This window comes from Acomys minous (genome assembly GCF_964271855.1).
Source record: "Acomys minous genome assembly, chromosome: 18".
Classification (NCBI taxonomy): Eukaryota; Metazoa; Chordata; class Mammalia; order Rodentia; family Muridae; genus Acomys; species Acomys minous.
Genome location: NC_140501.1, coordinates 62,805,073 through 62,831,554, shown reverse-complemented (window position 1 = coordinate 62,831,554; position 26,482 = coordinate 62,805,073). Strand labels below are relative to the sequence as shown.

The 26,482-nt window shown below is 44.6% G+C and overlaps 2 protein-coding genes and 1 pseudogene across 9 annotated transcripts in view; 2 read left to right on the top strand and 1 right to left on the bottom strand.

Annotated features, from left to right (window-relative positions):
• The window catches only part of PARP4 (poly(ADP-ribose) polymerase family member 4), a 117,562-nt gene extending 107,525 nt beyond the window's left edge, over positions 1 to 10,037 (top strand). For 4 of the 6 annotated variants that reach the window (XM_084767237.1, XM_084767239.1, XM_084767236.1 and 1 more), the window contains 2 exons: positions 4,685 to 4,817; positions 8,905 to 10,037. In XM_084767237.1, coding sequence (XP_084623363.1) covers positions 4,685 to 4,817; positions 8,905 to 9,097 — 326 coding nt within the window. In that variant the 3' untranslated portion in view covers positions 9,098 to 10,037. The remainder of the gene's footprint in view (positions 1 to 4,684; positions 4,818 to 8,904) is intronic. The other 2 variants (XM_084767235.1, XM_084767240.1) reach the window with 2 other exon arrangements.
• Positions 10,038 to 14,996: 4,959 nt separating this feature from the next.
• On the bottom strand, positions 14,997 to 17,171 carry LOC311589726 (large ribosomal subunit protein uL1-like; annotated as a pseudogene). Its single transcript has one exon. The product of its transcript is annotated as a large ribosomal subunit protein uL1-like (transcript).
• A 139-nt stretch (positions 17,172 to 17,310) lies between these two features.
• The window catches only part of MPHOSPH8 (M-phase phosphoprotein 8), a 54,324-nt gene continuing 45,152 nt past the window's right edge, over positions 17,311 to 26,482 (top strand). The window contains exons 1-3 of one of the 2 annotated variants that reach the window (XM_084767255.1): positions 17,311 to 17,667; positions 22,103 to 22,258; positions 24,772 to 25,602. In XM_084767255.1, coding sequence (XP_084623381.1) covers positions 17,443 to 17,667; positions 22,103 to 22,258; positions 24,772 to 25,602 — 1,212 coding nt within the window. In that variant the 5' untranslated portion in view covers positions 17,311 to 17,442. The remainder of the gene's footprint in view (positions 17,668 to 22,102; positions 22,259 to 24,771; positions 25,603 to 26,482) is intronic. The other variant, XM_084767254.1, reaches the window with a different exon arrangement.

Here is a 26,482-nt window from a genome sequence, read left to right as displayed (position 1 = left end):
ATAGCCACATCCAGCCAGTAGTAACAATATCCAACAGCTCAATTTAACATGCTCAGCAGGGTGCGGTGGCACACATTGCAATCCCAGCACACACGAAGGCAGAGTCAGGTGGATCTCTGTGAGCAAGCCCAGCCTGATCTACAAAGACAGTCCAGGGCAGCCAAGGCCATACAGGGAAACCCTGTCTGGAGAAACAAAACAAAACAAAACAAAACAGAAAAACAGCAAAACAAAAAACAAAAAAAAACCTCACAACATATGTACCTACAGGCCACCAGGGACGTTCTGTTCCATATAGTGATTTACTTTGGGACGTTGGCACTTTTTTTTTTTTTTAAGATTTGTTTATTTATTTAATGTGTATGGATACTTTGTCTACATTACATCTAACACCAGAAAAACAGCATCAGACAGTTGTGAGCTGCCGTGTGGGTGCTGGGAATTGAACTCGGGACCTTTGGAAGAACAGTGAATTCTCTGAACCACTGAGCCATCTCTCCAGCCTGGTGCTTTCTAAAAATAGAATTGTTATATAATTCAGTTATACCACTCCTGAGCATTTGTCTGAGGGAAGCCAAGTCTGCATATCACAGAGATCCTCTCCTGTCCATGTTTACTATGGCACAGTTCATAATATCCAAGATATGAAACTAATCTAGATGCCCATCCATGTAGGAAAAAAGAAAATTAGGTCAGGCAGTGGTGGCGCAGCCCTTTAATCCCAGGACTCAGGAGGCAGAGACTGGCAGATCTCTGAATTTCAGGCCAGCCCGGTCTACAGAGGAGTTCCAGCACAGCCATGGCTACACAAAGAAAGCCTATCTTGAAAAAAAAGAAAGAAAGAAAGATCAGTACTATACAAAGCAAAACTTTATTCAGACATGAGGAAGAATGCACCATGCATGGTGGCTCATGCCTGTATCCCAGCACTTGGGGATGTTGAAGCTGGAAGGTTGCCATGGCCTGAGTCAGCCTGAGCTGCAGAGTAAGACCCTGTGGAGGGCGGAGAGATGGCCTAGCAGTTAAAAACTCTTGTGGCTCTTGCAGAGAACCTGGGTTTGTTTGTTTGTTTGTTTACCAACACCCCACATAGCACCTCACACTGGAGGTCTCACACTCCAGTCCCAGGGGATTCCATGTCCTCTACTGGCCTCCGAAAACACTTCACACATGTAGTACACATATATACCTGCAGGCAAAACATTCCATACACACAAAAATAAGCAAATCTTTAAAAACAAAACAGAGACAGCTAAAAGGTACCGTTCATGCATAGGTTCGGTGTGGCATGCCTTCTGCTATCCCCAACTTATAGCCCCCAAGACTAGTCTGTCGTGACGGTCTCGTCAGGTATAGGTCCTTGGGGTTGGGAGTTTTTGAAGCATTGGTTGGTAAAGATAAGCGAGTGACAAACAGAGACAAACCAGACTCAAAATTCCCCTGAGTTGGTCTGTTTGTCACTCACCTATCTTTTGCCCTTCGACACTTCAAAACCCCCGTTCCCAAAGACCTGTACCCAACTAAAACCGTCCTCATTAGTTTTCCTTTTTTGTTGATTTTTGTATTTTCAAGACAAGGTTTCTTTGTGTAGCCTTGGCTGTCCCGGACTCACTTTGTAGACCAGGCTGGCCTCGAACTCACAGTGATCCACCTGCCTCTGCCTCTCTGAGTGCTGGGATTAAAAGCATGCACCACACCCAGCCTCTTTTGTTGATTTTGTTTTGTTTTCCTCATAGGTTTTTCTTGCATTGTTTCCCAACATACTAAAAATATGCAAACCCATCACCCATCACTTTGTTGAGGTTCACAGACAAACCTTAGCTCTGGGAATGTGCCCTTCTCTTTGATATTAGCCTAAGATAACCCAAGAACATTCTCTCTAAGCCACTTCTATTCTAGGCTGGAAACTGACTACTCCGTTTTGACCCAGGCTGGGAACATCCAACTTGGTCTTGCAGCTTGGCCATTAAAGCCCAAATGAGTTACAGCCTCTTTGGTCTTGGATCTGTCTGCCTCTCTATGTTTTCATGATATCTTGAGGTCAGTCTTCATGCACTAGACTGAGATGTTCTGGGTCAATATTACGTGTGTGTACACTGTGGTGTGTGTGTGTGTGTTGCATATTAAATCAGACTTGGGGTTTCATTAAAGATTGTAGAGATTCTTTCCTGAGACACAGTCTCATTAGATAGCCCAAGCTACACAGCCAGACCCTTCTACTGAAGCCCCCTACATGTAGGGGTGCAGATGTGCACCACCACAACTGACCAAATTGAGTTTTGTTTTAGTTTGGTTTTGTTTTTTGTTTGTTTGGTTGGTTGGTTGGGGGTTTTGTTTGTTTGTTTGTTTTTGTGTTTTGTTTCTGTTTTTATTTTTCGAGACAGGGTCTCTCTGTGTAGCCTTGGCTGTCCTGGACTCACTTTGTAGACCCGGCTGGCCTCGAACTCACAGTGATCCTCCTGCCTCTGCCTCCCGAGTGCTGGGATTAAAGGCATGCGCCACCACGCCTGGCTTAGTTTTTTGGTTTTTGTTTTTGTTTTTTTTTAATGCAGGGTTTCATGTATGGTAGGCAGGTACTCCACTCCTAGAGTTAGATTCCAAGCCCTAAAAATTCTGTTGGTTTGTTTGTTTTTCAGGACAGGGTTTCTCTGTGTAGCCTTGGCTGTCCTGGAACTTCCCCTGTAAACCAAGCTGACCTCGAACTCTCAAAGATCTACCTGCCTCCAACCTCCTGAGTGCTGAGATTAAAGGCATGCACTACCACCACCCAGAAAAATGAGTCTTCTTTAATGAGCCTTCTGAAAATGACTTTCAAAATAACATTTGGGCTAACAAGATGGCTCAATGGCTAAAGGCACTTGATGTCCAAGTCTGATACTCTCGCTAGAGTCCATGTAAGGATGGAAGGAGAGAACTGACTCTGTAAAAGTTGTCCTCTGACTTCCACATGCACACTGTAGCATACATGTGCCCCTCCCATACACAGTGTATATACACAATTAAAAAATGAGTAAACAGAGCCGGGCATGGTGGCACACGCCTTTAATCCCAACACTTGGGAGGCAGAGGCAGGTGGGTCTCCGTGAGTTCGAGGCCAGCCTGGTCTACAGATGGAGTTCCAGGACAGCCAGAGCTGTTATACAGATAAACCCCGTCTCAAAAAACAAACAAACAAACAAGAATGCTTACTATGCCAGGCAGTGGTGGCACACGCCTTTAATCCCAACACTTGGGAGGCAGAGGCAAGTGGATCTCTGGAAGTTGGAGGCCAGCCTGATCTACAGAGTGAGTCCAGGACAGCCAAGGCTACACAGTGGGGAAGAATGCTTCCTGCTTTTGCAGAGGACCTGAATTAAGGTCCCAGCATCAACATGGTGGCTCACACCTGCATGTAACCCCCGCTCAGTGACCACTACCACCTATCCTTAGCTTTAAAATATTCTGGTTTGGATTTATCAGCTACTGATAAGCCGGAATGAGTTTGACATGTTGATATAGTCAGATAAGTCTGTTGTTTATCTGTTGGGTGTTTGTAGCAAGAACTTAGAAACTAAAAGTTCTTCCTCATACTCCATGCCTCCCTGGTTATTGTAGACAGCAAATGGTGGGGTGAGAGTTTCTGAGTGGAGCTCGGTGTCCAAAGAGCTGTCAGTAGAGTGTGACAGGCATACATGTTCTGATTGTTCACAATTTCTATTGAAATAAGAGGCTAATTAAGGACTTTTCGAGCATACAGAGTTGGTTTTGTTGGCTTGCACAACCTAAATGTATTGGCTCATAATTCTGGAATATTATAGAGTTTTACGTATTATGATTCAATTGTAGAATAATTATGTTGGGTGTTTGTTTTTGTTTTCAGACAGGGTCTGGCTCTGGAGCACAGGCTGGCCTAGAATGCACTATGTTGCTCAGGCTGGCCATGAACTCATGGCAATCCTCCTGTCTTAGCCTCCCAGGTGCTGGGATTATAGTCATGAGTGACCACACGTGGCTTAATATATGTGCAGTTCTTCAGTGGAACTTTAATACACAGGCAATTTGAGACACAGAGGGCATTAATTAATTACCTTTTTTTTTTTTCCTTTGCTTAAAGTACCAGAAACAGGGCTGGAGAAATGGCTCAGCAGTTAAAAGCACTGTCCTCTTCCAGAAATCCTGAGTTTGATTCCCGGCAACCACATGGTGGCTCACAACCACCAATACTGAAATCTGATGCTGTCTTCTGACGTGCAAGACAGAGCACTCATATACATAAAATGAATAGATAAGCCTTAAAAAAAAAATACCAGAAGCAACGTAAGGAAGAAATTTTTATTTTGGCTCTCAGCTCCAGAGTGTTAGGATCCACATCGGCAGGGATGGCGCGGCAGCAGGTGGCTTGAGTAGGGCGCTGGCTGCTCACACCATATCATCCATGGAACCAGAATAGGAGGAGGCTTCACACCATGTCATACCATGGAAACAGAATAGAAGGAGGCTATAAGCTCTCATGTCCCACTGCTAGTGAACTGCTTTCTCCAGTAAGACTCCTTGTCCATAACCGTCCACACCCAACACCCCACACCCCCCTCACCCCAAACAGCTATACCATCTGGGAACCAAATGTTCAAATACATGACTGAGCCCAGGGGACATTGCTCCTTCAAACCACCCCAAAAAATAAAGGAGAGCTTTGCTTTTTCAGGAACAAAAGGAAGAGACCTTCTCCTAGACCTGATTGCCACCTTGCTGGTACTGCAGTTTCTTCACACCAAGTTGGAAGAAGAAGGAATGGTTGCCAAATCACTGACAAAGATGGATGATGCCTTCGTTTCCAGGTGCTTTAATGTCCTGCTAAGAAACTTGAAGACTTTTTCCAGTAGTTTTTCCTCATATTTTGTTTGCTTTTGAGACCAGCTCCCACAGGCTGGTTTCCAACGTGCTACGCCAAATGAGATCGATTTCAATTTTGCAGCAGTCCTGTTTCTGCCTCCCTGCTGGGATTACAGGTTGCGCCACCATGCCTGGTTTACATATGCTAATCTTTTCGTTGTTTTTGGTTTTGTTTTGTTTTGTTTTGTTTGAGACAGAGTTTCTCTTTTAGTCCTGGCTATCCTGGACTCATTTTGTAGACCAGGCTGGCCTTGAACTCACAGAGATCCACCTGCCTCTGCCTCCCAAGTGCTGGGATTAAAGGTGTGCGCCACCATGTCTGGCTGCATATGCTAACCTTTTTGTTTCGTTGGTTGGTTGGTTGGTTTGGTTTGGTTTGGTTTGGTTTTTGGATTTTTGAGACAGGGTCTCTCTGTGTAGCCTTAGCTGTCCTGGACTCACTTTGTAGACCAGGCTGGCCTCGAACTCACAGAGATCCGCCTGCCTCTGTGCCACCGTTGCCCGGCTGCATATGCTAATCTTAAGAGAGAATTTGTTCACAGGTTACAGCTTGCCCGAAAGTCCTGGTAGAAGGATGACTTACATGAGATTTTTTTTTAAACCTCAGACTGCATGTGTATACCGATATCAGAGCATAACTTTGTGGGTTCCCGGCTTGCTGTTCCACACTAGAGTATGTTATCCATCTGTGCTTTTAGAAGAGCCTCAGTACGATTCCTGGTCTGTCCCAAAGAACACAAGTGGGAGCCACGTGCCCACCCTGGATCTAAGTATTTAAATAATGTCAGAAAGGAAAGCTGAGACTGTATCTTAGTGACAGAGCACTTGCCTAGTGAGAACTGGGACCTGGGCTCAATCCTGCCGTCCTGAACACACACACACACACACACACACACACACACACACACACACACACAGGCTGGGCCTGCCCTGCGGCCAGCAAGGCTGTCTCTGAGGACTGAAGGAAGTTCTAAGACCTGTGTGTAGGGCATTGCAGCTCAAGAGTATTGTAAACAAGCCAAGCAGTAATGGCATACCTTTAATCCCAGCACTGGGGAGGTAGAGGCAAGTGGATCACTGAATTCTGAGGCCAGCCTGGTCTACAGAGCAGAGTTCCAGGACAGCCAGGGCTATACAGAGAGACCCTGTCTTCAAAACAAAAGAATAGTGCAAACAAAGCCCCCTTTTTGTTTGTTTGTTTGTTTGTTTAGTCAGGGTCTCTCTGTATAGCCTTGGCTGTCCTAGACTCACTTTGTAGACCAGGCTAGCCTCGAACTCACAGCAATCCACTTGCCTCTGCCTCTCGAGTTCTGGGATTAAAGGCATGCGCCACCATACCCGGCCAAACAAAGCACTTTTAATCATTATTAAAGCAAACAAAACATGAGGTAATGTTTACAGTTACCTTAAGCAGAAACAAGTCCAGCAGGAAGTACAGCTGGTGTTATGTCTTACCATCTTTGGTCAGGTAAAAGGAGGCACGCATATTCCTCCCAGGCCTTTGCCTTTCCCACAGAGAGAATGTGGACACATGCAAAGACAGTCACTCCATGTCCTCGCTTCAGGTACATTCCTTTAACACGGCTTATGTAACTCTTTCTAGAAGGCCACTGTCTCAGTCAGGGTTACTATTGCTGTGATAAAACACTATGACCGAAGCTACTTGGGTGGAAAGAATTTATTTTGCTTACACTTCCACATCCCAGTTCATCACCAGAGGAAGTCAGGGCAGGAGCCTGGAGGCAGGAGCTGACGCAGAGGCCTTGGAGGGGTGCTGCTTGCTGGCTTGCTCCTCATGGCTTGCACAGTCGGCTTTCTTATAGACCCCAGGGCTACCAGCCCAGGGATGGCCCCACCCACAGTGGGCTGGGCATTCACCCCATCCATCATTCATTTTAAAAAATGCCCTATATGCTGGGCAGTGGTGGCGCACGCCTTTAATCTCAGCACTCGGGAGGCAGAGGCAGAGGCAGGTGGATCCCTGTGAGTTCGAGGCCAGCCTGGTCTACAATGCGAGTCTAGGCCAGCAGAGGCTACACAGAGAAACCTTGTATTGAAAAACAAACAAACAAAGAAACAAACAAAAATGCCCTATAGACTTGCCTACAGTCTGATCTTTTTTTTAGTAATTTTTAAATTTATGTGCATCGGTGTTTTGCCTCCACGTATGTCTGTGTGAAGGTGTAACATCTTGGAGTACAGACAGTTGTAAGCTGCCATGTGGGTGCTTGGAATTTAACCTGGATCCTCTGGAAGAACAGTCAATGCTCTTAACCGATGCGCTATCTCTCTAGCACCCTGCTACAGCCTGATCTTATGGAGTCGTTTTAACTGAAGTTGCCTCCTCTCAGAGGATTGTAGCTTGTGTCAAGTTGGCATAAAACTGTTCAGCACAGGGCCTGAAGAGATGGCTCAGCGGTTAAGAGTACTGACTGCTTTTCCAGAGGACCCAGGTTCAAATCCCAGCACCCACATGGCAGCTCACACTTGTCTATAACTCCAAGATCTGGCGCTCATAGACATACATATAAGCAAAACACCAATGCTTATAAAATAAAGGTAAATCAATTAAAAAACAAACAAACAAGCTGGCAGTGGTGGCGCACGCCTTTAATCCTAGCACTTGGGAAGCAGAGGCAGGCGGATTGCTGTGAGTTTGAGGCCAGCCTGGTCTACAAAGTGAGTCCAAGATCGCCAAAGCTAAAACAGAAAGACCCTGTCTCGAAAAAACCAACCAACCAACCAACCAAACAAACAAACCTATTCAGCACACCTACTTTGTGGGAAGAACACACATTCTGCCCAATCCATAGTTCACAGTAAGTTTATAGCTTTCTTACATAGGCAACACACACACACACACACACACACACACACACACACACACACACACTAATACATTAAATTACATTTTAAAACTTTGGTGTAAAGGCTGGGATGTAGCTCTTTACAGCTGATTCTTAGGTGTTCTTCAAGTATCTGGAGCAAGTTGAAAATTCCCAGACAAAACCTAGGATGGAGGCTCACGTCTTTAATCCTAGCACTTGGGAGGCAGAGGCAGGTGGATCGCTGTGAGTTTGAGGCCAGCCTGGTCTACAAAGTGAGTTCGGGACAGCTAAGGCTATTATACAGAGAAACCCTGTCTTGAAAAAAACAACAACAACAGAAACAAAAACAAACAAACAAACAAAACAAAACAAAAAGGAAGAAGAAAGAAAACTCCCGGATAGGCTGGAGCACTGACTGTTCTTAAGGACCCAGGTTCAAGTCCCAGAATCCACATAACAGCTCACAACTGTCTGTAACTCCAGGGGATCTGACATCCTCCTACAGCCATACATGCAGGCAAAACACCAATGCACATAAAATAAAAATAAATAAAACTTTAAAAGAAAAGAAAAAAAGCCAGGCATGGTGGCACAGGCAAGTGGAGCTCTGTGAGTTTGAGGCCAGCCTGGTATACAAAGTGGGGTTACAAAGAGAAACTCTGTCTCAAAAAACAAACAAGCAAACAAACAAAGAAAAGAAAACTCCCAAACAGTGAATGGACATCGAAACTGGGCATCAGGAATGCTGGAAAAAGAGCAATAAGAAACAAATATAAAGAGGCAGGAAAAAGCTGCAGCTCTCCTGAGGTAGAGGGTGTGGGAGGTGATGGCTGCTGTTCACAGTGGGAGCTGGGAAGTAAGGAAGGTAAGAAATGTACTGAGTAACTTCAAAATCCCCATGGCAGGTGGGAAGAACTTTATTCAGATTTCAAGAATTGCTTATATTAAAATCTGGGGTTTTTTTTGTTTTTTGTTTTTTTGTTTTTTTGAGACAGGGCTTCTCTGTATACCCTTGGCTATGCTGGACTCGCTTTGTAGACCAAGCTGGCCTCAAACTCACAGTGATCCGCCTACCTCTGCCTCCCAAGTGAAAAATCTTCATTTTTGAGAGGATCATTTTATCCAATACAATGCTATAGATCTAGTAGCACATTACCTTTCACATATTCTGAACCAATAGAAACTTTTTTTTTTTTAAATCTAGGAATTTTCCATGGGCTTTTGAGAACATAAAGAAAGCAAGTGAATGGGCCAGAAGAACCGAAGGACAGTACCCATCTATCTGCCAGAGGCTTGAGCTGGGTAAAGACTGGGAGTCGGCCACAAAGCAACTTCTGGGGCTGCAGCCCCAAGCCAACACTTCTCTTCACCGAGTTCTACACTACAATCAAGGCTGAATCCAGTGAAACTGCGTTTTAAACCTTTCTCGTGTTTCTTTTGTTGTTGTTGTTGTTGTTTTTGTTTTTTCAAGACAGGGTTTATCTGTGTAGCCCTGGCTGTCCTAGCACTCACTCTGTAAACCAGAGTGCTGGGGATAAAGGCATGCACCACCACTGCCCTGCCACCTTTCCCATATATCCATGTAGAAAATAATCAAACAGTAAGAGCTACCAATAATGACGTCTGATTAGTTTTGTTTGGGTTTGTTTTTAAGTTATCAGACCCTTTAAAATAAATAGAAGCAAGATTGATTAAGCATTTAACAACAATAAAAGCTGTAAAAAAAAAACTGTAATATTAGAGACTGTTTCAGTGTCTAGGGGGTGGGCTCATGGCGTCTTCCCTCCAGGAGCCCAGCGGAAGGTTGAGAGGTTGAGCAGGACAGGAGGGTGTTGGTCTGGCTAGTGGCTGTGTTCAGTGTCTAGGGCCCCTGCTCCCTAGACAGTCTTACGTGGCACACACGCTTCCTCTTGTGTCTGCAGATGCACTGCTTGCATGGAGTTCTTCCACGGATCTCATTTTTCTTGTCACATTCTAAAAATCAATCAATCAAACCAAAGGTCAACTGAGTTTTCTGCTATTTCACCTCCTAGACATTTCCTAGGTTTGGAAATTTTACACGTAGGACTATGATCCACAGTGAGCTGCCTTTTTTTTATTGTTACATTTGGTTTGACTAGGAAATGTCCTTCGGCTCATATATTGGGAGCTTGGTTGTCAACAAACAGATTTTTAGCCGTCGGGAAATGATTACATCCTGGGGGCTTCGACCGAAGCATTGGAGTAATCCCTTGATGAGTTTCTCATATGATGCCTTTGTTGGAAAATGCTGGAAAGCAGGAGGGAGGGCCTGGTTAAAAGAAGTAGATCGATGGAGGGGTGCCTTTGAAGGCTGTACCACCTCTCTCTCTCTCTCTCTCTCTCTCTCTCTCTCTCTCTCTCTCTCTCTTTTTTCTGAGACAGGGTTTCTCTGTGTAGCCTTGGCTGTCCTGGACTTGCTTGGTAGACCAGGCTGTACTGTCCCTTATGCTTGCTTTTACTCTCCACTTCCTGTCTGTCCTGAGGTAAAGCTGCTCTCCTGTGCCACCTACTGTCTGCCATAATGTTTTGTCTCACCACAAGCCTAGAACCTGTGGAGGCCCCTGACCTTGGACTGAAGCATATTTGGCTGCCCTGCCTCACACGGAGTGAACAGGAGTTTCCTAAGGCATAGTGTTCCCCAGCATGGACTTTGAGCTATGGAAATACTTTACATTATAATGAACAGAATTTTAAATCAAACGCAAAGTAAACCATCACTTAAAATAGAAAACCAGATGGAACAAATCCGTGTGTCAAGTGGATCGCCGAACCACCACATAGGCCTGGAAAGAAAGACGGCCACAAGAGGAAAGAAGAGAGACCTGAAGGGAAGAGAGAAAGGCCGCCATGGATTAGCTAGAGGAGAGGCACACGGAACACAGAGAATCCAGCCCAGAGAAAAAACATTACCACGTATTTGGGATTATGGATGGGAGGTAGCTTGATAGAAGTTATTGAAAACAGATGGCGTAGCATTGAGACAGGGATCCCATGCCGGCCCCACTATGGGAGGTAGTTTAGAGGATTGATATCTGCCCTGCCCCAGGTTAACTAAGGCTATTTTAAAATATAGCAAGTGTCTGTGTCTTAATTGATTGCTAGCCTGGCCTACAGGTAATACAGATAAATTTTAAAAACAATACATAGGAATCATTTAAATCAGCTTGAAACATTGAAATTTGGCCCTCTCTCTCTAGTAGGAAAGGACCTAAAAGTTAAAGGTGTTACAAAAGAGAATTTGCTATACATAATTGGAAACTTCTTAAAACAATGGGCCATAAAAACCTTCATCATCATCATCATCGTCATCATCTTTTCGAGACAGAGTTTAATCTGTGTAGCCTTGGCTGTTCTGGACTTTTGCTTTGTAGACCATCGCACCTGGTTCCTTTTTTCTTTTTCTTTTCTTTTCTTTTTTTTTTTTTTTTTTGAGACGGGATCTCCCTGTATTAGCCCTGGCTGTCCTAAACTGCCTTTGTAGACCAGGCTGGCCTCGAACTCATAGTGATCCACCTGCCTCTGCCTCTGCCTGCCTCCCGAGTGCTGGGATTAAAGGCATGCGCCATCATACCCGGCTTTTCTTTCTTTCTTTTTTTTTTTTTTTTAATTTATTTACCAGTGTGGTGGCACATGCCTTTAATCCCAGCACTTGGGAGGCAGAAGCAGGCAGATCTCTGTGAGTTCAAGGCCAACCTGGGCTACAAAGCAAGTCCAGGACAGCCAAGGCTACATAGAGAGACCCTGTCTCAAAAAACCAAAAAAAAAAAAAAATTACTTGTATGTATATGAGTGTCTGTCTTCATGCACACCAGAAAAGGGAATCAGATTTCACTACAGATGGTTGTGAGCCACCATGTGGTTTTTGGGAATTGAACTCAGGACCTCAGGAACAGCAGCCAGTGCTCTTAACCACTGGTGGGTGTTGTTGTTTTTCCGTGTAGCCCAGGCTGTCCTGGAACTTGATCTGTAGACCAGGTTAGCCTTGAATTTAGAAATCTACCTGCCTATGCCTTCCAAGTGCTGGGATTAAAGGTGTATGCCATGGCTGCCTGGTCCAAACTTGGAAAAAAAAAAGTTTCTCTAAGGTATTTGTTATAGCAAGAGAAAAGTTAGCAGAACTTCCACTTTAGGCCAGTGCTCTAGCCCTTTGTGTAAAGACCTTGTGTAAACAGTTTTAAAAAATAAATTGTCTTGTGCATATTCACACGTATTCTTGTTCTCTTCAATATTCACCTAGAACCCAGGACTTACTCTTAGTTCAGAATTTCCTTGCCTTTTTTTTTTTTTTTTTGGTTTTTCAAGACAGGGTTTCTCTGTGCAGCCCTGGCTGTCCTGGATTCACTTTGTAGACCAGGCTGGCCTCGAACTCACAGCCATCCTCCTGCTTCTGCCCTCTCCAGTGCTGGGATTACAGGCCGGCACCAGCACACCTGGCTTCCTGCTTCCTTTTTCACTGGTTTTCCTGTACTAGCCTGTCATGGCAGAATGGGACTCCTGTTAGGTGGGAAGCTAAAAACAAACAAAACACCAAGGACAAGTATGCAGAGGAAAATTGGTTAACAGCAAATAAGGAAGTGAGAAACACTTGCAAAGTCATGAGTCCCAAGCTAGACAAGCTGTCATTTATTCGAACAGGGGAGATATATTCAGGAATTTAAAGGGAAAAAATTAGTAGAGTCATTGTATCGAAGACAAACATCAGAATGAAGTAGTTGTTTTAGAGGTACTTAGACATTGAAGAAATTGAATCGTTGTAGAAAACGGTGGTTGTTTGCTGTGATTTATAGAGCTTTTCTGTGTTTTTCTGAGGGAGCTTTACCTTTGCATAACTCGAGTCACAAGACAGTCTTGGCAAACTCGGAACGTCTTGCATTATTGAATGCTGTCAACAGTGCACAATACGGACTGCAGTTGCAATGGTGAGGCGTTCCTTCAAGAAACATGTAGACTGGATCTGGGTTTGTTATGAGGAACATGTTTTACTCTAAGCAGCCTTTGGCTGGGCGTGGTGGTGCATACCTTTAATCCCAGCACTTGGGAGGTGGAGGATCTCTGTGAGTTTGGGGCCAGCCTGGTCTAAAAAGCAAGTCCAGGATAGCCAAGGCTACACAGAGAAACCCTGTCTTGAAAAACAAAAACAAAATCACAACAGCAAAACTCTAGGCAGCCTTCTGCACAGCTGTTTGAGGCTCAGTCCATCAGAAGCTAGACCTCCCTGCTGCCTGCAAGGCCATATTTCCTCCTGGAGGGACCCTCTTTCACCCCGGAGGGACCCTCTTTCACCCTGGAGGGACCCTCTTTCCTTGATCATCCAGTGTGACTCAGAGACCAACCCAGGAGGTGGAGCCAGCAGCACGTAGGTGCAGCAGGAACATACTGTGGCAATGAGGCTTAGCCTCTTCCCTGCCTGAGGATTTGGATATGGATGAATGGAAAAACTTGAGCAGGCCTGTACAATAGCTCAATGAGTAAAGACACTGAGCATGAAAGCCTGGAGACTTGAGTTCAATCTCCAGAGTCCACATGAAGATGAAATGAAAGGACTCCATGCTGGATTCCAGGCCAGCCAAGGCTACACAGAGAAACCCTATCTCGAAAAACAAAAAACAACAACAACAACAACAACAACAACAACAACAACAACAAAGGACTCCACAAAGTTGCTGGTGGCCTCACACAGATAGTGGCAATATCTACAATAATAATAAAAATAAAAATAATGAAATTCATCTGTAGTATTCATACTTATTTCATTACAGTGGTCTTTTTTGTTTGTTTTCTTTTTCTTTTCTTTTTTTTTGGTTTTGTTTTTTTGAGACAGGGTTTCTCTGTGTAGCCTTGGCCATCCTGGACTCACTTTGTAGACCAGGCTGGCCTCGACCTCACAGCGATCCGCCTGCCTCTGCCTCCCAAGTGCTGGGATTAAAGGCGTACGCCACCACGCCTGGCATTTGTTTTTGTTTTTCAAGACAGGTTTTCTCTGTGTCACCCTGGCTGTCCTAGAACTCTCTGTAGACCAGGCTGGCCTTGAAGGTGTGCACTACCACTGCCTGGAGAGTGCTATCTTTCTTTATTTCAAAGATTTATTTATTATTATGAATACAGTACTGTCTGCATTTATACCCGCAGGCCAGAAGAAGGCATTAGATCACAGTATAGAAAGTTGTGAGCCACCATGTGGTTGCTGGGAATTGAACTCAGGACCTCTGGAAGAGTAGTCAGTGTTCTTAATCTCTGAGCCATCTCTCCAGCCCCAGAGTGCTATCTTTCTAAGACAGTTTTTTGTTTTGTTTTGTTTTGTTTTACAAATTGAATACCCCAAACAAAGATAAGACCTAGTGGTGTATACCTGTAACCCTAACACTTGGAAACTAAAGGCAGGAGGATTGCCGTTTGAGGCTAGCCTAGGCTATGAAGTAAGTTGTTCCAGGCCATCTTGAGCTACATAGCAAGACCCTGTCTCCAAACAAGTAAATAAGCATATTGCTATGTTTTAATAAATCTGTAAATCTTTCATTTTTGTCCTGTGAAGAAACAATTTTACCTGCCCAAATAGATAGTCCATATTCTGGGTTTGTCAGCCTCCCACCCCCTTTCATTTTCTGTATAGGGATATTTTGCCTGCATGTAGGTCCGTGTACCACATGTATGGCCTGGTACCCTCAGAGGCCAGAAGAGGGCATCAGATTAACAACTCTGGTATGAGGTCCAGCAAAAAGTTCCAGTCTCTGAGTACAAGAGATTATTTTAGCCACCTTTAATCCCAGCACCTGGGAGGCAAAGGCAGGTGGATTTCTGTAAATTCAAGGCCAGCCTGGTCTACAAATCAAGTTCAGAACAGCCAGGATAACATAGAGAAACCCTGTCTCAAAAAACCAAAAAAAAAAAAAAACCAAAAAAAAAAGCCGGCCGTGGTGGCACATGCCTTTAATCCCAGCACTCGGGAGGCAGAGACAGGTGGATCGCTGTGAGTTCGAGGCCAGCCTGGTCTACAAAGTGAGTCCAGGATAGCCAAGGCTACACAGAGAAACCCTGTCTCAAAAACCAAAATAAATAAATAAATTAATTAATTAATAAAATAAAGAAGAAACAAAGAAAACCACAGCAAGAAAGATAATTTCCCTAACGGTATTATATGAGCATTGAACAATTATCAGTTGACTATGAGCAAATCACTTTATTAGGTCATTCTTTGATACATGTTGCTATATTTATCTATGATGTCTTCCATTTACATCTGATATCATGTATTAATATAATCTATTAAAGATGAATTTTTGTTTTGTTGTTTTTCTGAGACAGGGTTTCTCGGTGTAGCTTTGGCTGTTTTGGACTTGATTTGTAGACCAGGCTGGCCTCGAACTCATAGAGCTCCACCTGCCTCTGCCTCACTGATTGCTGAGATAATAGGCATGCTGGCTTATTATTCTTAAATCTCATTCAGGTCCCAGCTCAGGTTACTCTTGGAACAATTTAAACAGAAAGAAGGCTGAAAGTCTCGTCACTCAGGCAGATGTGAGATTTACAGAGCAAGAATATTGTCAGAATTATTTCTAAGTATATACACGCCAGTGTTGTTCTTTTCAAATGGTTGTTACCCGGAGTCATCTTGCCTACCTGGCAGAATTATGCTTTTTCTGGCAAAGGCACAGGGGACTTGATGGCAAGCTAGGACTTAATGACAGTTGTGACTTGGGACTCAGCCACTGAGCTGCCCCTTAGGGGCATGTTTTTTTTAATAAGGGGATAGGCTTAATGGCTACTTGTAAGCTACGGGTGTATCCTTTTGTTGTGGGAATGGAGTCTAATTGGAAGTCAATTTTAGTGCACAAACATTGGCAGAAACTTTCTCAGTAACGCAAAACTTCTATTTTGGCACAAAAAGTTCTTTCCTAGAGTTTCTAACAAGTCTGGAGGCAAGTTTATTAGTAAATCCTTCATAGAGTCAATATTATTCAAATTTCTCTTGCATCAACCCCACATGGCTCTGATATTTTATTTTTTTGGGGAGTAGCGCTAAGGTTTATTGGGGCATCCTAGTACAGACGCTGGGGCTTGCCCATGGAGCTCTTAATGTACAAAGCCCGGATATTTTGCCAGTTCTTCTTGAGCAAGGACACCAAGAAATTGACAGTCAGGTGGATGTTGTAGACCAGCTCATCATCAGTCATTTTCACGTGGCCAACTAGAAGAGCCAGACACAGCATATTCTTCATCTGGAACTTGATGGTGGATTTCACCTCATCAACTCTGGCCACCATGTTTTTTCATTGTGTGTCAGCAGGAAGGGGAACTTGCCAGCCTTGTTTAAGCCTGGACCCAGGATACATAGGATCTTTAAGATTTTTTAACAACTTCTTGTTCCTATTAAGTTTCTTAGGCGCCCCATGTCCATGTGGTGGATATCCACGGCCTTGGCCTCATCACAGTGCCGCTGGTTCCCCAGGACCGAAAATTTGGGGCGAGGAGTGGACTCGAGCCTGACGGTGGCCGAGAAGCGTTTGTACTTCTGAGGGTCATAGCTCTTCAGGCTGATCTGCAGCTCCACCGTCTCCAGAAACTTCCGGCATTTGTGCTGGTTCCCGCGCAGGACAAACCCGCACCGCCCCGTACAGCGGGTGGGGGAGACTTCGCTGCTCATGGTTGCTCCAGACGGGAGAACCGGAAAAAGAGCGGTTCTGCTATTTTCAACTCAATAAAAATCAAGAGAACTTGGGAACAAACACATAAATGGTTTCGGCAGGCATATCAGGTGTGAATGATCCAGTTAATTAACTATAGCCCAAGAACCGCCAAGCCAGACAACCTGAGCTCCATTTTCGGAAGGAGAGAACCAACTTTTACTGAGTTACTGGAGCCAAGCCTCCCATCTTCACCTGCCATGCAAATGCTCGTCACTCCAACTACATTCAAGGCCCAATAGTTTAAGTCTGATAAATTATTATTTGATAGCGTCTTGCTGTGTAGGTCGACCTTAAATTCTTCAAAAAATCCTTCAGTCTCAGTCTCTTCAGTGCTGGAGGACGACAGAAGGCACTTTGGGGTCAATTCTCTCGTTCACTATGTGGGATCCTTGGACATCAACCTCAGGTCCTCAATCTGCTAAACCATCGTCTCCCAGGCCCCCGGCTTTAAACGCTACTCGTTAAAATGAAACATCCCTATGGTCTGTATTTAACTGGTTCGATCAATGATACGTTATGAGCCAGCCAAAACCATACGAAAGAATTCTTGGGCAGCCATTCCGCTCAGGCGGCTCTGATAAACACCGAGGGTCGCTTTCTCAGATCCCTGGGAAGCCAACACTCGGATTAAACCAAAAAAGCAGCTCTCCTCAGGCGGCCGGCTACCCGGGCGCCGGGAGGTTACGCGCTAGGACCGCCCCTCGCATTGTCCCCGGGGGAACCCTTCCGCTCTTACCCCACCCGCCAGCCCCCCGGCTGCGTTCTTCCTAAGCGAGCCCTTCGACCCGCCCACCCACTTCCCGTAGACTCTCCAGGGCTGGGGGAGGTGGGGGGGTGAGGGGGGGTGGGGGAGGGGGAGCCTCTGCGTGATTGGTTGCCCTGGGTGCCAATCCGGATCTCGGAGCCCCACAATTGGCTGGCTTTCCTCACGGTCGAGTCACGCCGCTGAAGCGGATGAGGGCGGGGCGGCGGGCGCGCGGAGCTGTCTCGCGGCGCGGCGCGGGCGGTTTTTCCCGTCGGTTTGCACACCGTCTGTGATGGCGGCGGCGCCGGCGGCGGCTGAGGGAATCTTGAGTGTGGGCGCGCTAGTTATGTCAGTTCCCTACAGCACTGGCGGGTCTCCCGAGGCCGAAGGAGGAGCTGGGGCCGCGGGCGAAGAGAAGGACCCAGCCACTAAAGGGACGGAGGCGGTTGGGGACAGCGAGGAGGATGGGGAGGACGTGTTCGAGGTGGAGAAGATCCTGGACATGAAGTGCGAGGGAGTATGTGGGGGATGCGCGGCCCTCGGGGACGGTGCGGGCAGGGAGGACGGTGCGGGTCGGCGAGCGCCAGGCGGGCATGTCGGGCGAGCAGCGCGGAGTGACGTCTCGGGAAGGACCCTGGCCGCGTGTGTGCAGGGTGGATGCTTAGGGGAGTTTGAAGCGTCGTTTTGACAGAAAAGACGAAGCAGCGGCACGTAGTGTTTTGAGGCTCTTCGGATGCGCGGCAGCTGGCGGGAGACTTCCGTGGCCTTCAGCGTTCGAGCCTACGGCTCGGGCTGTTGCTCTCCGTTAGCAAGGACCGGTGGAAAGCATACGAGCCGTCGTAGTCCCTTCTCCTAGTGTTTTCTAAAAGCGGGAAAGGCTCCACGAGTTAAATTCAGCAGCAACCATTTGTCCTCACAGTAAAACCCCAAACTACACCGGAGTGGTTGGGACGGTGCAGGTTTCCGAAACCCAAGTGTCATCCCTTCCTCCTCTGCGCGTCTTGTGATTGTTAACTCAGTGATTAGAGTAAGCTTGAATGGAGAATCTTAGCACGTCATGCTTGGGCACTTAACCATACTCCATGCTGAGACCGTTATCCCCGGGAGAAATTCTTCCAGGCCTGGGGGTTTATTCGTTGGTGAGCTCACCCCGCCCCCTTCCTGAGCCTTGCAGAACAAGGTTGCTTTCTCTCTTCTGTACTCATGCTCTGTGGAGACCTCTATTTAAGTCATTGTCTCTCTATGCATTTGTCTTTTCTGCTCCGGATTGTGGGTTCTTTTAATCCGCGGATGTGGTTTTTGTTTGAATCACTGATAACCTAGCCTGGTAACTGCATATGCCAATTTCTTTTTTTCTGCTGTTCTCTGATACTGAGGACTGAACTGAACCCAGGGTCTCATACGTGCTAGGCAAGAGCTTTACCGCCGAGCTCTAGCCCCAGCCCTCGGATTCTTAAATGAGTGGATGAAATGTGGGTTTGGAAAAAGGAGAAGTAAGGGCAGTAGATAGGTATCATGCCTACATGATGGTTTGTTTCTGGTGGTTGTTATCGGCCATATGCTATCTTTCATCTGTTAATTCTTTATCCATTGACAGACTTTTTTAATCCACTGCTGTGTACCATGTGCTATGTTGGCTTGATGCTAGACTTTTTTTTAATTGGTGCCTTTCTCTGAGAGCTCCTTTTCTGTTTGTTTGGATTTGTTGTTGTTTTTAATTTAATGCATATGAGTGCTCTATCTGCGTGTACACCTGCAGTCCAGAAGAGGGCCCCGTGTGAGCCACCATGTGGTTGCTGGGAATTGAACTCAAGACCTTTGGAAGAGCAACCAGTGCTCTTAATCTCTTTGCCATCTCCCCAGCCCCTGTTGTTGTTTTGAGTCAGGGTTTCAGTGTGTAGACCAGGATGGCCTTAAAACTCAGAAATCTGCCTGCCTCTGCCTCACAGATGCTGGATTAAAGACGTGGGCCACCAACTTCAGGCCTGATGGTGGTTTTTTTTTCCTACTCCCTACCTCTACCCCAGGGTTTCTCTGTGTAGCCTTGGCTGTCCTGAACTGGCTTTGTAGACCAGGCTGGCCTCGAACTCACAGAAATCCACCTGCCTCTGCCTCCCAAGTGCTCGGATTAAAGGCGTGCACCACCATGCCCATCTTAAAGAAAAATTTTTAGCCTTTATTTTATGTGTATGGGTGTTCAGCCTGTATGTCTGTCTGTGCACCACATTCATGCCCTGAGAAGAGGGCATTGGAGTCTCTTGGAACTGGAGTTACAGATGTCTGTGAGCTGCCACATGGGTGCTGGAAATGGATCCCAAATCCTCCGGGTGTGCAACCAGTGCTCTTAACCACACAGACATGGCTCCAGGCTCCCCCCTGTATCCCCTACTCCCACAACCCCTGTTTTTTGAGGTAGGATCTCCCTCAAGTCCAGGCTGGCTTAAAGCAGCTATACTGACACAGGAAAATTCTCTTGTCAAGGGGGAGCTAAATTATTGAAATCCGGTGTTGCTATTATGGAGCCAGAGAGAAAGGGCCAGGATTCAAATCCCCAGAGCCCATATAAAGCCAGTTGCCAGTTTGTAAAGCCAGTGTTCCTGTTGGGAGATGGAGACAGTATTCTCCTATTGTGCAGGGTTAGACAAGGGACCCAGTCTCAAGGAGAAAGGCAAGGTCCCAGGCTGAGCTTGTCCTCTCAGGCCTACCTGCTGCTTTGGCACTCCCATACTCACACTGGGCCTGCACTTGTGAATGGCTAGACACGGATTCTGGGAACCAGACTAGGCTCTTCGCTAAGAGCAATAAGCAGCTTTAATGGTTGCTCTAGCTTCCGGCTTCAGTTTGGGGGTACATTTTTTATTTTTGAGATTATAATATAATCATGCCTCTTTCCCTTTTTCTTTTCTCCCTCAAACCCTCCTATATACCCCTCCTTGCTCTCTTTCAAATTCATGACCTCCATATCTTTAAAAAAAAAAAAGAGAAATTTAAGCTTGGTGTGGTGGCACACTTGTTTAATCCCAGCACTCAGGAGGCAGAGCCAGGCAGATCTCTGAGTTTCAGTTGAGCTACTGCTCTGTGATCTTTGACTAATTGCTTATTCAGCTATAGAAGGAGTAATAGTATCTTCATAGGCTGTTGTAAAGATTAAGCTATTGAAAGTAAATGTTTAAACGGTGTATCGCATTTTGCAAAGCATTTTATGAAGCCCATGTTATTAGATTTGTTTGAATGCCTACTTTGTATATGTATGCGTATTTTTTTAGATCTTTATTTTATGTGTATGTTTTGTCTGAGTATATGTATGCGCATCATATGTACCTTGTGTAGAGAGGTCAGTTAAAGTGCTGTATCCCGTAGGACTGAATTACAGGCGCTGTGAGCATCCATGTGGGTACAGGGAGTCAAGCCCAGGTGCAGGTCCTCTGCAAGAGCAGTAAGTGCATTTGCTGTGTTTTGGGTTTCTTGTTTGTGTTTGAGACACAGTTCTCACAGTGTAGCCCAGGATTGCATGACATTTACTATGAAACAGGCTTGCCTCAGACTCCAGAAGTTGTTACATCTGCTTCTTTTCAAAGAACTGTAGGTGTGTATGACCATACCCAGCAGCAAACTTTACTTGATTTTACTTAACTAATTAATTATTCATTTATTTTTAAATATTTATTTATTTTATGTGCATTTGTGTTTGCTTGCACTTATGTTGTTGTGAGGGTATCGGATCCCCTGGAATTGGAGTGACAGACAGTTGTGAGTTGCCAAGTGGGTGCTGGGATTTGAACTTGGGTTCTCTGGAAGAACAGTCTGTGCTCTTAACCACTGAGCCATCTCTGCACTGCAGCCCCATGCTTTTGTTTTAAAATATTTATCATTTGTCTGTGGATGTGGATGCCTTTGGAGAACAGCAGAGGGGGCTGGGTCCCTGCAGCTGCAGCTGATGGTGAGCTAGTGCTGGCAGCCACATTCTGGTCCTGAAAGGGCAGGGCCAGCAGACTGCTCTTAACTATTAGCCACATCTTCCCCCATCTGCCGTTCTGTTGTCGAAGTCAGCCCTCCCTTTTAGTGTGGTGTCTGGGGCTCTTGACTCAGGTTGTCAAGTTTATGCCAGAAGCACCTTTACTTGCTGAGCCATTTTGCTGTTCCCCAACTCCCTTTTAAATTTTACTGATCCTGTGGTTGAGAATTTTATGTACCACTGCTTTATTTTCATTTTATTTTTTAAAATCTAAACAAGCCAGACAGTGGTGGTACACAGCTTTATAGAGGCAGAGGCAGACAGATGATCTCTGTGAGTTCAAGGCCAGCCTGGTCTACAGAGAGAGTTCCCCCGATATCCAGGGCTACAAAGAGAAACCCTGTCTTGGAAAAAAAAAAAACAACAACATTGCTTTTATGAATGTATATATTGCTTTATAATCAGAAAAAGACATCAGTCTTAGTTTTTTGAGGGTGCGTGTGTGTGGTTGGTTTTTTAAGACAGGGTTTCTCTGTGCAACGCTAGGCTCTCTGTAGATGAGGCCAGCCTCAAATTTAGAGATCCACCTGCTTCTGCTCTCCCCTACCCCAAGTGCGGGGATTAAAGGTTTGGGCCACTGCTACCTGGCAAGTCTTTGTTTCTTTCCTCTTCTTCCTCCCCAGGGTTTCTTTGTGTAGCCTTGGCTATCCTAGAACTAGCCCTGTAGACCAGGCTGGCCTTGAACTCACAGAGATCCACCTGCCCCTGCCTCCTGAGTGCTGAGATTAAAGCTCGATACCCTCTCCCCTCATAAGTCTTTAAAAAAAAAAAAAGCTAATGGCCTCTCCTTCCTCATAAGCTACTGGCCTCAAGAGGTGAAGATGCCTATTTTCAACTGGTGTTAATGTTCACTTTGATGCTGTTTTTAAGTTCTCAGCAGCTGAATGGCTTTGAAATTTTAATCAGTAATATGTCTGTGTTTTAATTTGTGCTACAGGGTAAGAACCTTTATAAAGTTCGATGGAAAGGATATACGTCTGATGATGACACCTGGGAGCCTGAGATTCATCTGGAGGACTGTAAAGAAGTTCTTCTTGAATTTAGGAAGAAGGTTGCCGAGAGCAAAGCTAAAACAGTCAGGAAAGATATTCAGGTATCAAGTTTTATCTCATATTTTTTTGGTTTGATATTCATAATTTTATTCATACAAAGTATGTATTAGTAAACAATGTATGAAAACTACAATGCCCACTATTTCTTGTGTAAATTCCATGTTGCTGGGTTGTCCTCAGAGAAGACTACTTCAGGTGATTTTATTTTGCTAAACTTTTTTTCTAACCTGTGATTCTGTTTGTTAGTAAGCTTACCCTGTAGTGAAATACCTACCATTATTTAAAAATAAGGTTTATTTTGCCTTGTAGTTCTAAAGGAGTTAGTCTACCTCTGTGGATGCCTCTGATGGGGAGCACCAGGGCACTGTAAGGTTCTTATTTTCTTAAGCCAGGAAGCATAGAAGAAACCAAGGTCCCTAGTCGTCTTTGAGGTCCTGTCACAGATGAGTCAAGAATCTTAGGAGCTGGCCAGTGGTGGCGCACGCCTTTAATCCCAACACCTTGGGAGGTGGAGGCAAGCAGATCTTCGTGAGTTTGAGGACAGCCTGGTCTACACAGTGAGTTCTAGGCCAGCCAGGGCTACCAGGGATTACAGGTGTGCACTACCTTGCCTGGCTTTGTTTTTTATATCTCTGGTTGATCTGGGAGTGTGTAGATCAAGCTGGCCTTGAACTTCTGATTCTCTTGCCTTTGCCTCATGAGTGCTGGGATTACAGGTAGCGTACCTAGCAAAATTAAAGTTTTTAATTGTGCCCCCTTCATTTTTTGTTTTGTTTTGTTTGTTTGTTTGTTCTGTGTTTTTTTTTTTTTTTTGCAGTGTGGGTATTGAGCTATATTCTACCACAGAGCTAAACTTTTAAACCCTAACCACTTAATTTTGTGATAGATGTTTGTGAGCATTTGTTTTGTTAGCATTGCTTTCTTATGTAAAGGTTCAGGAAGATTCAAAAGATTAAGCCAGTGGCCACCATATTCCCTGAACTTTTTGATCTTTGACATTGTAGGAGAACATTTTCCCATCCTTCTTTCTTTTGATTTATATAGTCTAAGAAAGTTTTGGAGGGCTGGAGAGATGGCTCAGAGGTTAAGAACACTGACTGCTCTTCCAGAGGTCATGAGTTCAATTCCCAGCAACCACATGGTGGCTCACAACCATCTACGATGTGATCTGATACTCTTCTGGCCTGCAAGTGTACATGCAGGCAGAGCATTATATACACAATAATAAATAAATTAATTAAAAAAAGAGAAAGTTTTGGAAAAGGAGTCATAAAATTAGTTTGCTTGGGCTGGAGAGATGGCTTAGCAGTTAAGAGCACTGACTGCTTTTCTAGAGATTGTGAGTTCAATTCCTAGCATCCATATGGTAGCTCACAACCATCCACAATGTGATCTAATGTGTACTGTATACATAATAAGTAAATCTTTTTTAAAAATTAATTTGCTTAAGTTTTTGTTGTTCTTTATATGAATGTCTTTTTTTTTTTTTCCCTGAGACAGAGTTTCTTTGTGTAGCCCTGGCTGTCCTGGAACTCTCTTTATAGATCAGACTGGTCTCCAGGTGCTGGGATTAAAGAGAGGCTTGAACCATCATGCCTGGCTAAATATATTATTCTTGGATTTCTTTTTAGAATAGAAAAACATTTCAGTAGGAACTATTTAAGATTATATAACAAATCACTCAAATAAGTAAGATTTTGTATAATTAGTGTGCTTGCTCTATATAACAGAAATATAACAAGTTTAAGAAAATTCTAGGAGGGCTTATGAGATAGCTGAGCAGAGGAGGGTGCTTGCTGCCACACCGAATGACCTGAGTTTAATTCTTGTAGTTCACAGGGTGAAAGGAACCAAATTCCTCAGATGGTTCTCTCACCTCTACATGTATACTGTGGCATTTGTTCATATGCATGCACGCTGACATACACAAAATAAAATTTAAAATTCAATTGCAGCCCATCATACATGAGATTGTTACTTTTTAAGATGTCTTTGTTTATTTTGTCTATGAGTTTTCTATCTGCTGGTATGCCTGAATGCCAGAAGAGGGGATCCATCGAATTGAGGTGGTTGTGAGCCACTGTATGGTTTCTGGGAATTGAACTCAGTACTTCAGGGAAAGGAGCCATCTCTCCACCTGCGACTGTTACTTTTTGGGGAGTTTGTTTTGATTCAGAGTTTCTATGTGTAGCCCTGGCTGTCCTAGACTCCTTTGTAAATCAGGCTAGCCTCTGACTCCCAGAGATCTGCCTGCCTCTGCCTCCTAGAGTGCTGGGATTAAAGGCCTGCACCACCATGCCTGGCTGAGACTGTTGCTTTTTAAACTCTTGTTTCAGTTTGATACTACCAAAGCACTGATAGTTTTCTTCTTTGTGTCTCCTGATGGGCATCACTTCTAAGTCCTATTTGCCAAGTCAGAAATAAAAGTAATATACACATTGAGTTTGGGTACTTTAGATTAGTTAAATCTGCTTTAAAAATGTCACTCGATTTCATTGTTACTGCCTCTCAAATACCTTGAAGTTAGTGTTTTAACCTTTTTTTTTTTTAATAGAGACTGTCTATAAACAATGACATATTTGAGGCAGACTATGATAGTGACCAGCAAAGTGATGCAATAGAAGATACTTCACCAAGGAAGAAAAAGAAAAAAATAAAGTACAAAGAAGAGAAAAGTCCAGATGATCTGAACAAAAAAAAAGCAAAAATTGGGAAAGTGAAAGATAAGTTTAAATCAGAGCTGGAGAGCACCTCTGAAAATTTAGGTTTTGATGGAAGGACAAAGAAAAGAATTTTGGAAATCAAGGAAGAATTAAAGGACACCAAAAAGCCCAAAAAGGATGAATTAAAGAAAACTAAAAGGGCTGAAATACGAGATCTAAAGCTTAAAATAAGAGAAGATCTCAAAGACAACCGAAAAATGAAGAAAGAGAGATGTGAGTCTCTGCTGGGGTCTGAATCACCTGTACTTACTGATTCCCTCTTCCCAGAGGGTGACAGTGAGATACTCTTTTCTGACAACAGAGAAGAGAATCAAAAGATAAGAACTGCAAAAGACAAGACAGTACAGGATACAGTGCAAGAGGGGATTTTTGAGAAACATCTGGATGACCTTGTAAGTACTGAAGAGGATGCTGGTGCCCCAGTTAAAAGGAAGAAGAAGAAGCCAAGGAAGTTTGAGGAACCAAAAGAGATCATCAAGCTAGAAAGTGTGAGCACCTTTTTAGGAAGGAAAATGATACTTAAAAAGCAAAGAAATCAAGACAAAGGCAAAAGTAACCTAGAGTTCAATGAGTTCTCATCACCCGCGTCTGCCCAGACCCTGAGGAGCTCCAGACTGAGTGGGGACGAGAAGGGGCTCAGGTCCTCTGACTCAGCAGAGGAGGTAAGGTGGTGGAGAGCAGAAAAAAGCGCTTGGTACAGCTCGTTACTGGGTGTTGCATGGTCAGGAGCTTGTTCAAGGAACGGTTAAGGAATGGTCAAATTAGAATGACGTGTCACTCCTCAGGCAGTTAGTGAATATGGTGTCACTGAGGACAGCTGCATGTGCTTAAATCTTTAAGCACTCAAAGCCAAAGTAACCAAAGTCACAGTTTGTTTATTTATTTATGAATTTTTTGGTTTTTTGAGACGGGTTTCTCTGTGTGTCCTTGGCTGTCCTAGACTGGCTTTGTAGACCTGGCTGGCCTCGAATTTACAGTGATCCACCTGCCTCTGTCTCCTGAGTGCTGGGATTAAAGGCGTGCACCACCACACCCAGCTTAAACATCTTCTTTCATAAGTTGCTTTAGTCATAGTGTCTGTCACGGCAGTGGGAACATAACTAAGCCACTATGCCCAGCAATTTTTATTTTTGTTTATATGTGTGCATGCCACATGTATGCAGGTACCTGTAAAGTAAGTTCTTGAAGCTGGAGTCACAGGCAGTATGAACCACCCATGAATACATGTATGCTGAGGACTGAACTATGGTCCAGGAAGAGTAAACCCCCCACCCACCTCCCCCCACAGGGTTTCTCTGTAACAGCTTTGGCTGTCGTGGAACTCTCTCTGTAGACCAGGCTGGCCTCAAACTCCTGGGATTAAAGGCATGTGCTGTCACTCCTGGCTAAGTAAACACTCTGAACCATGGAGACAGCTCTCCAACTTCTAGGGTTTTTTGTGTTTTTTTTGTTTTTTTTTTTTTGTTTTTTTTTTTTTGGTTTTTCAATACTGGGTTTCTCTGGGTAGCCTTAGCTGTCCTAGGCTCACTTTGTAGTCCAGGC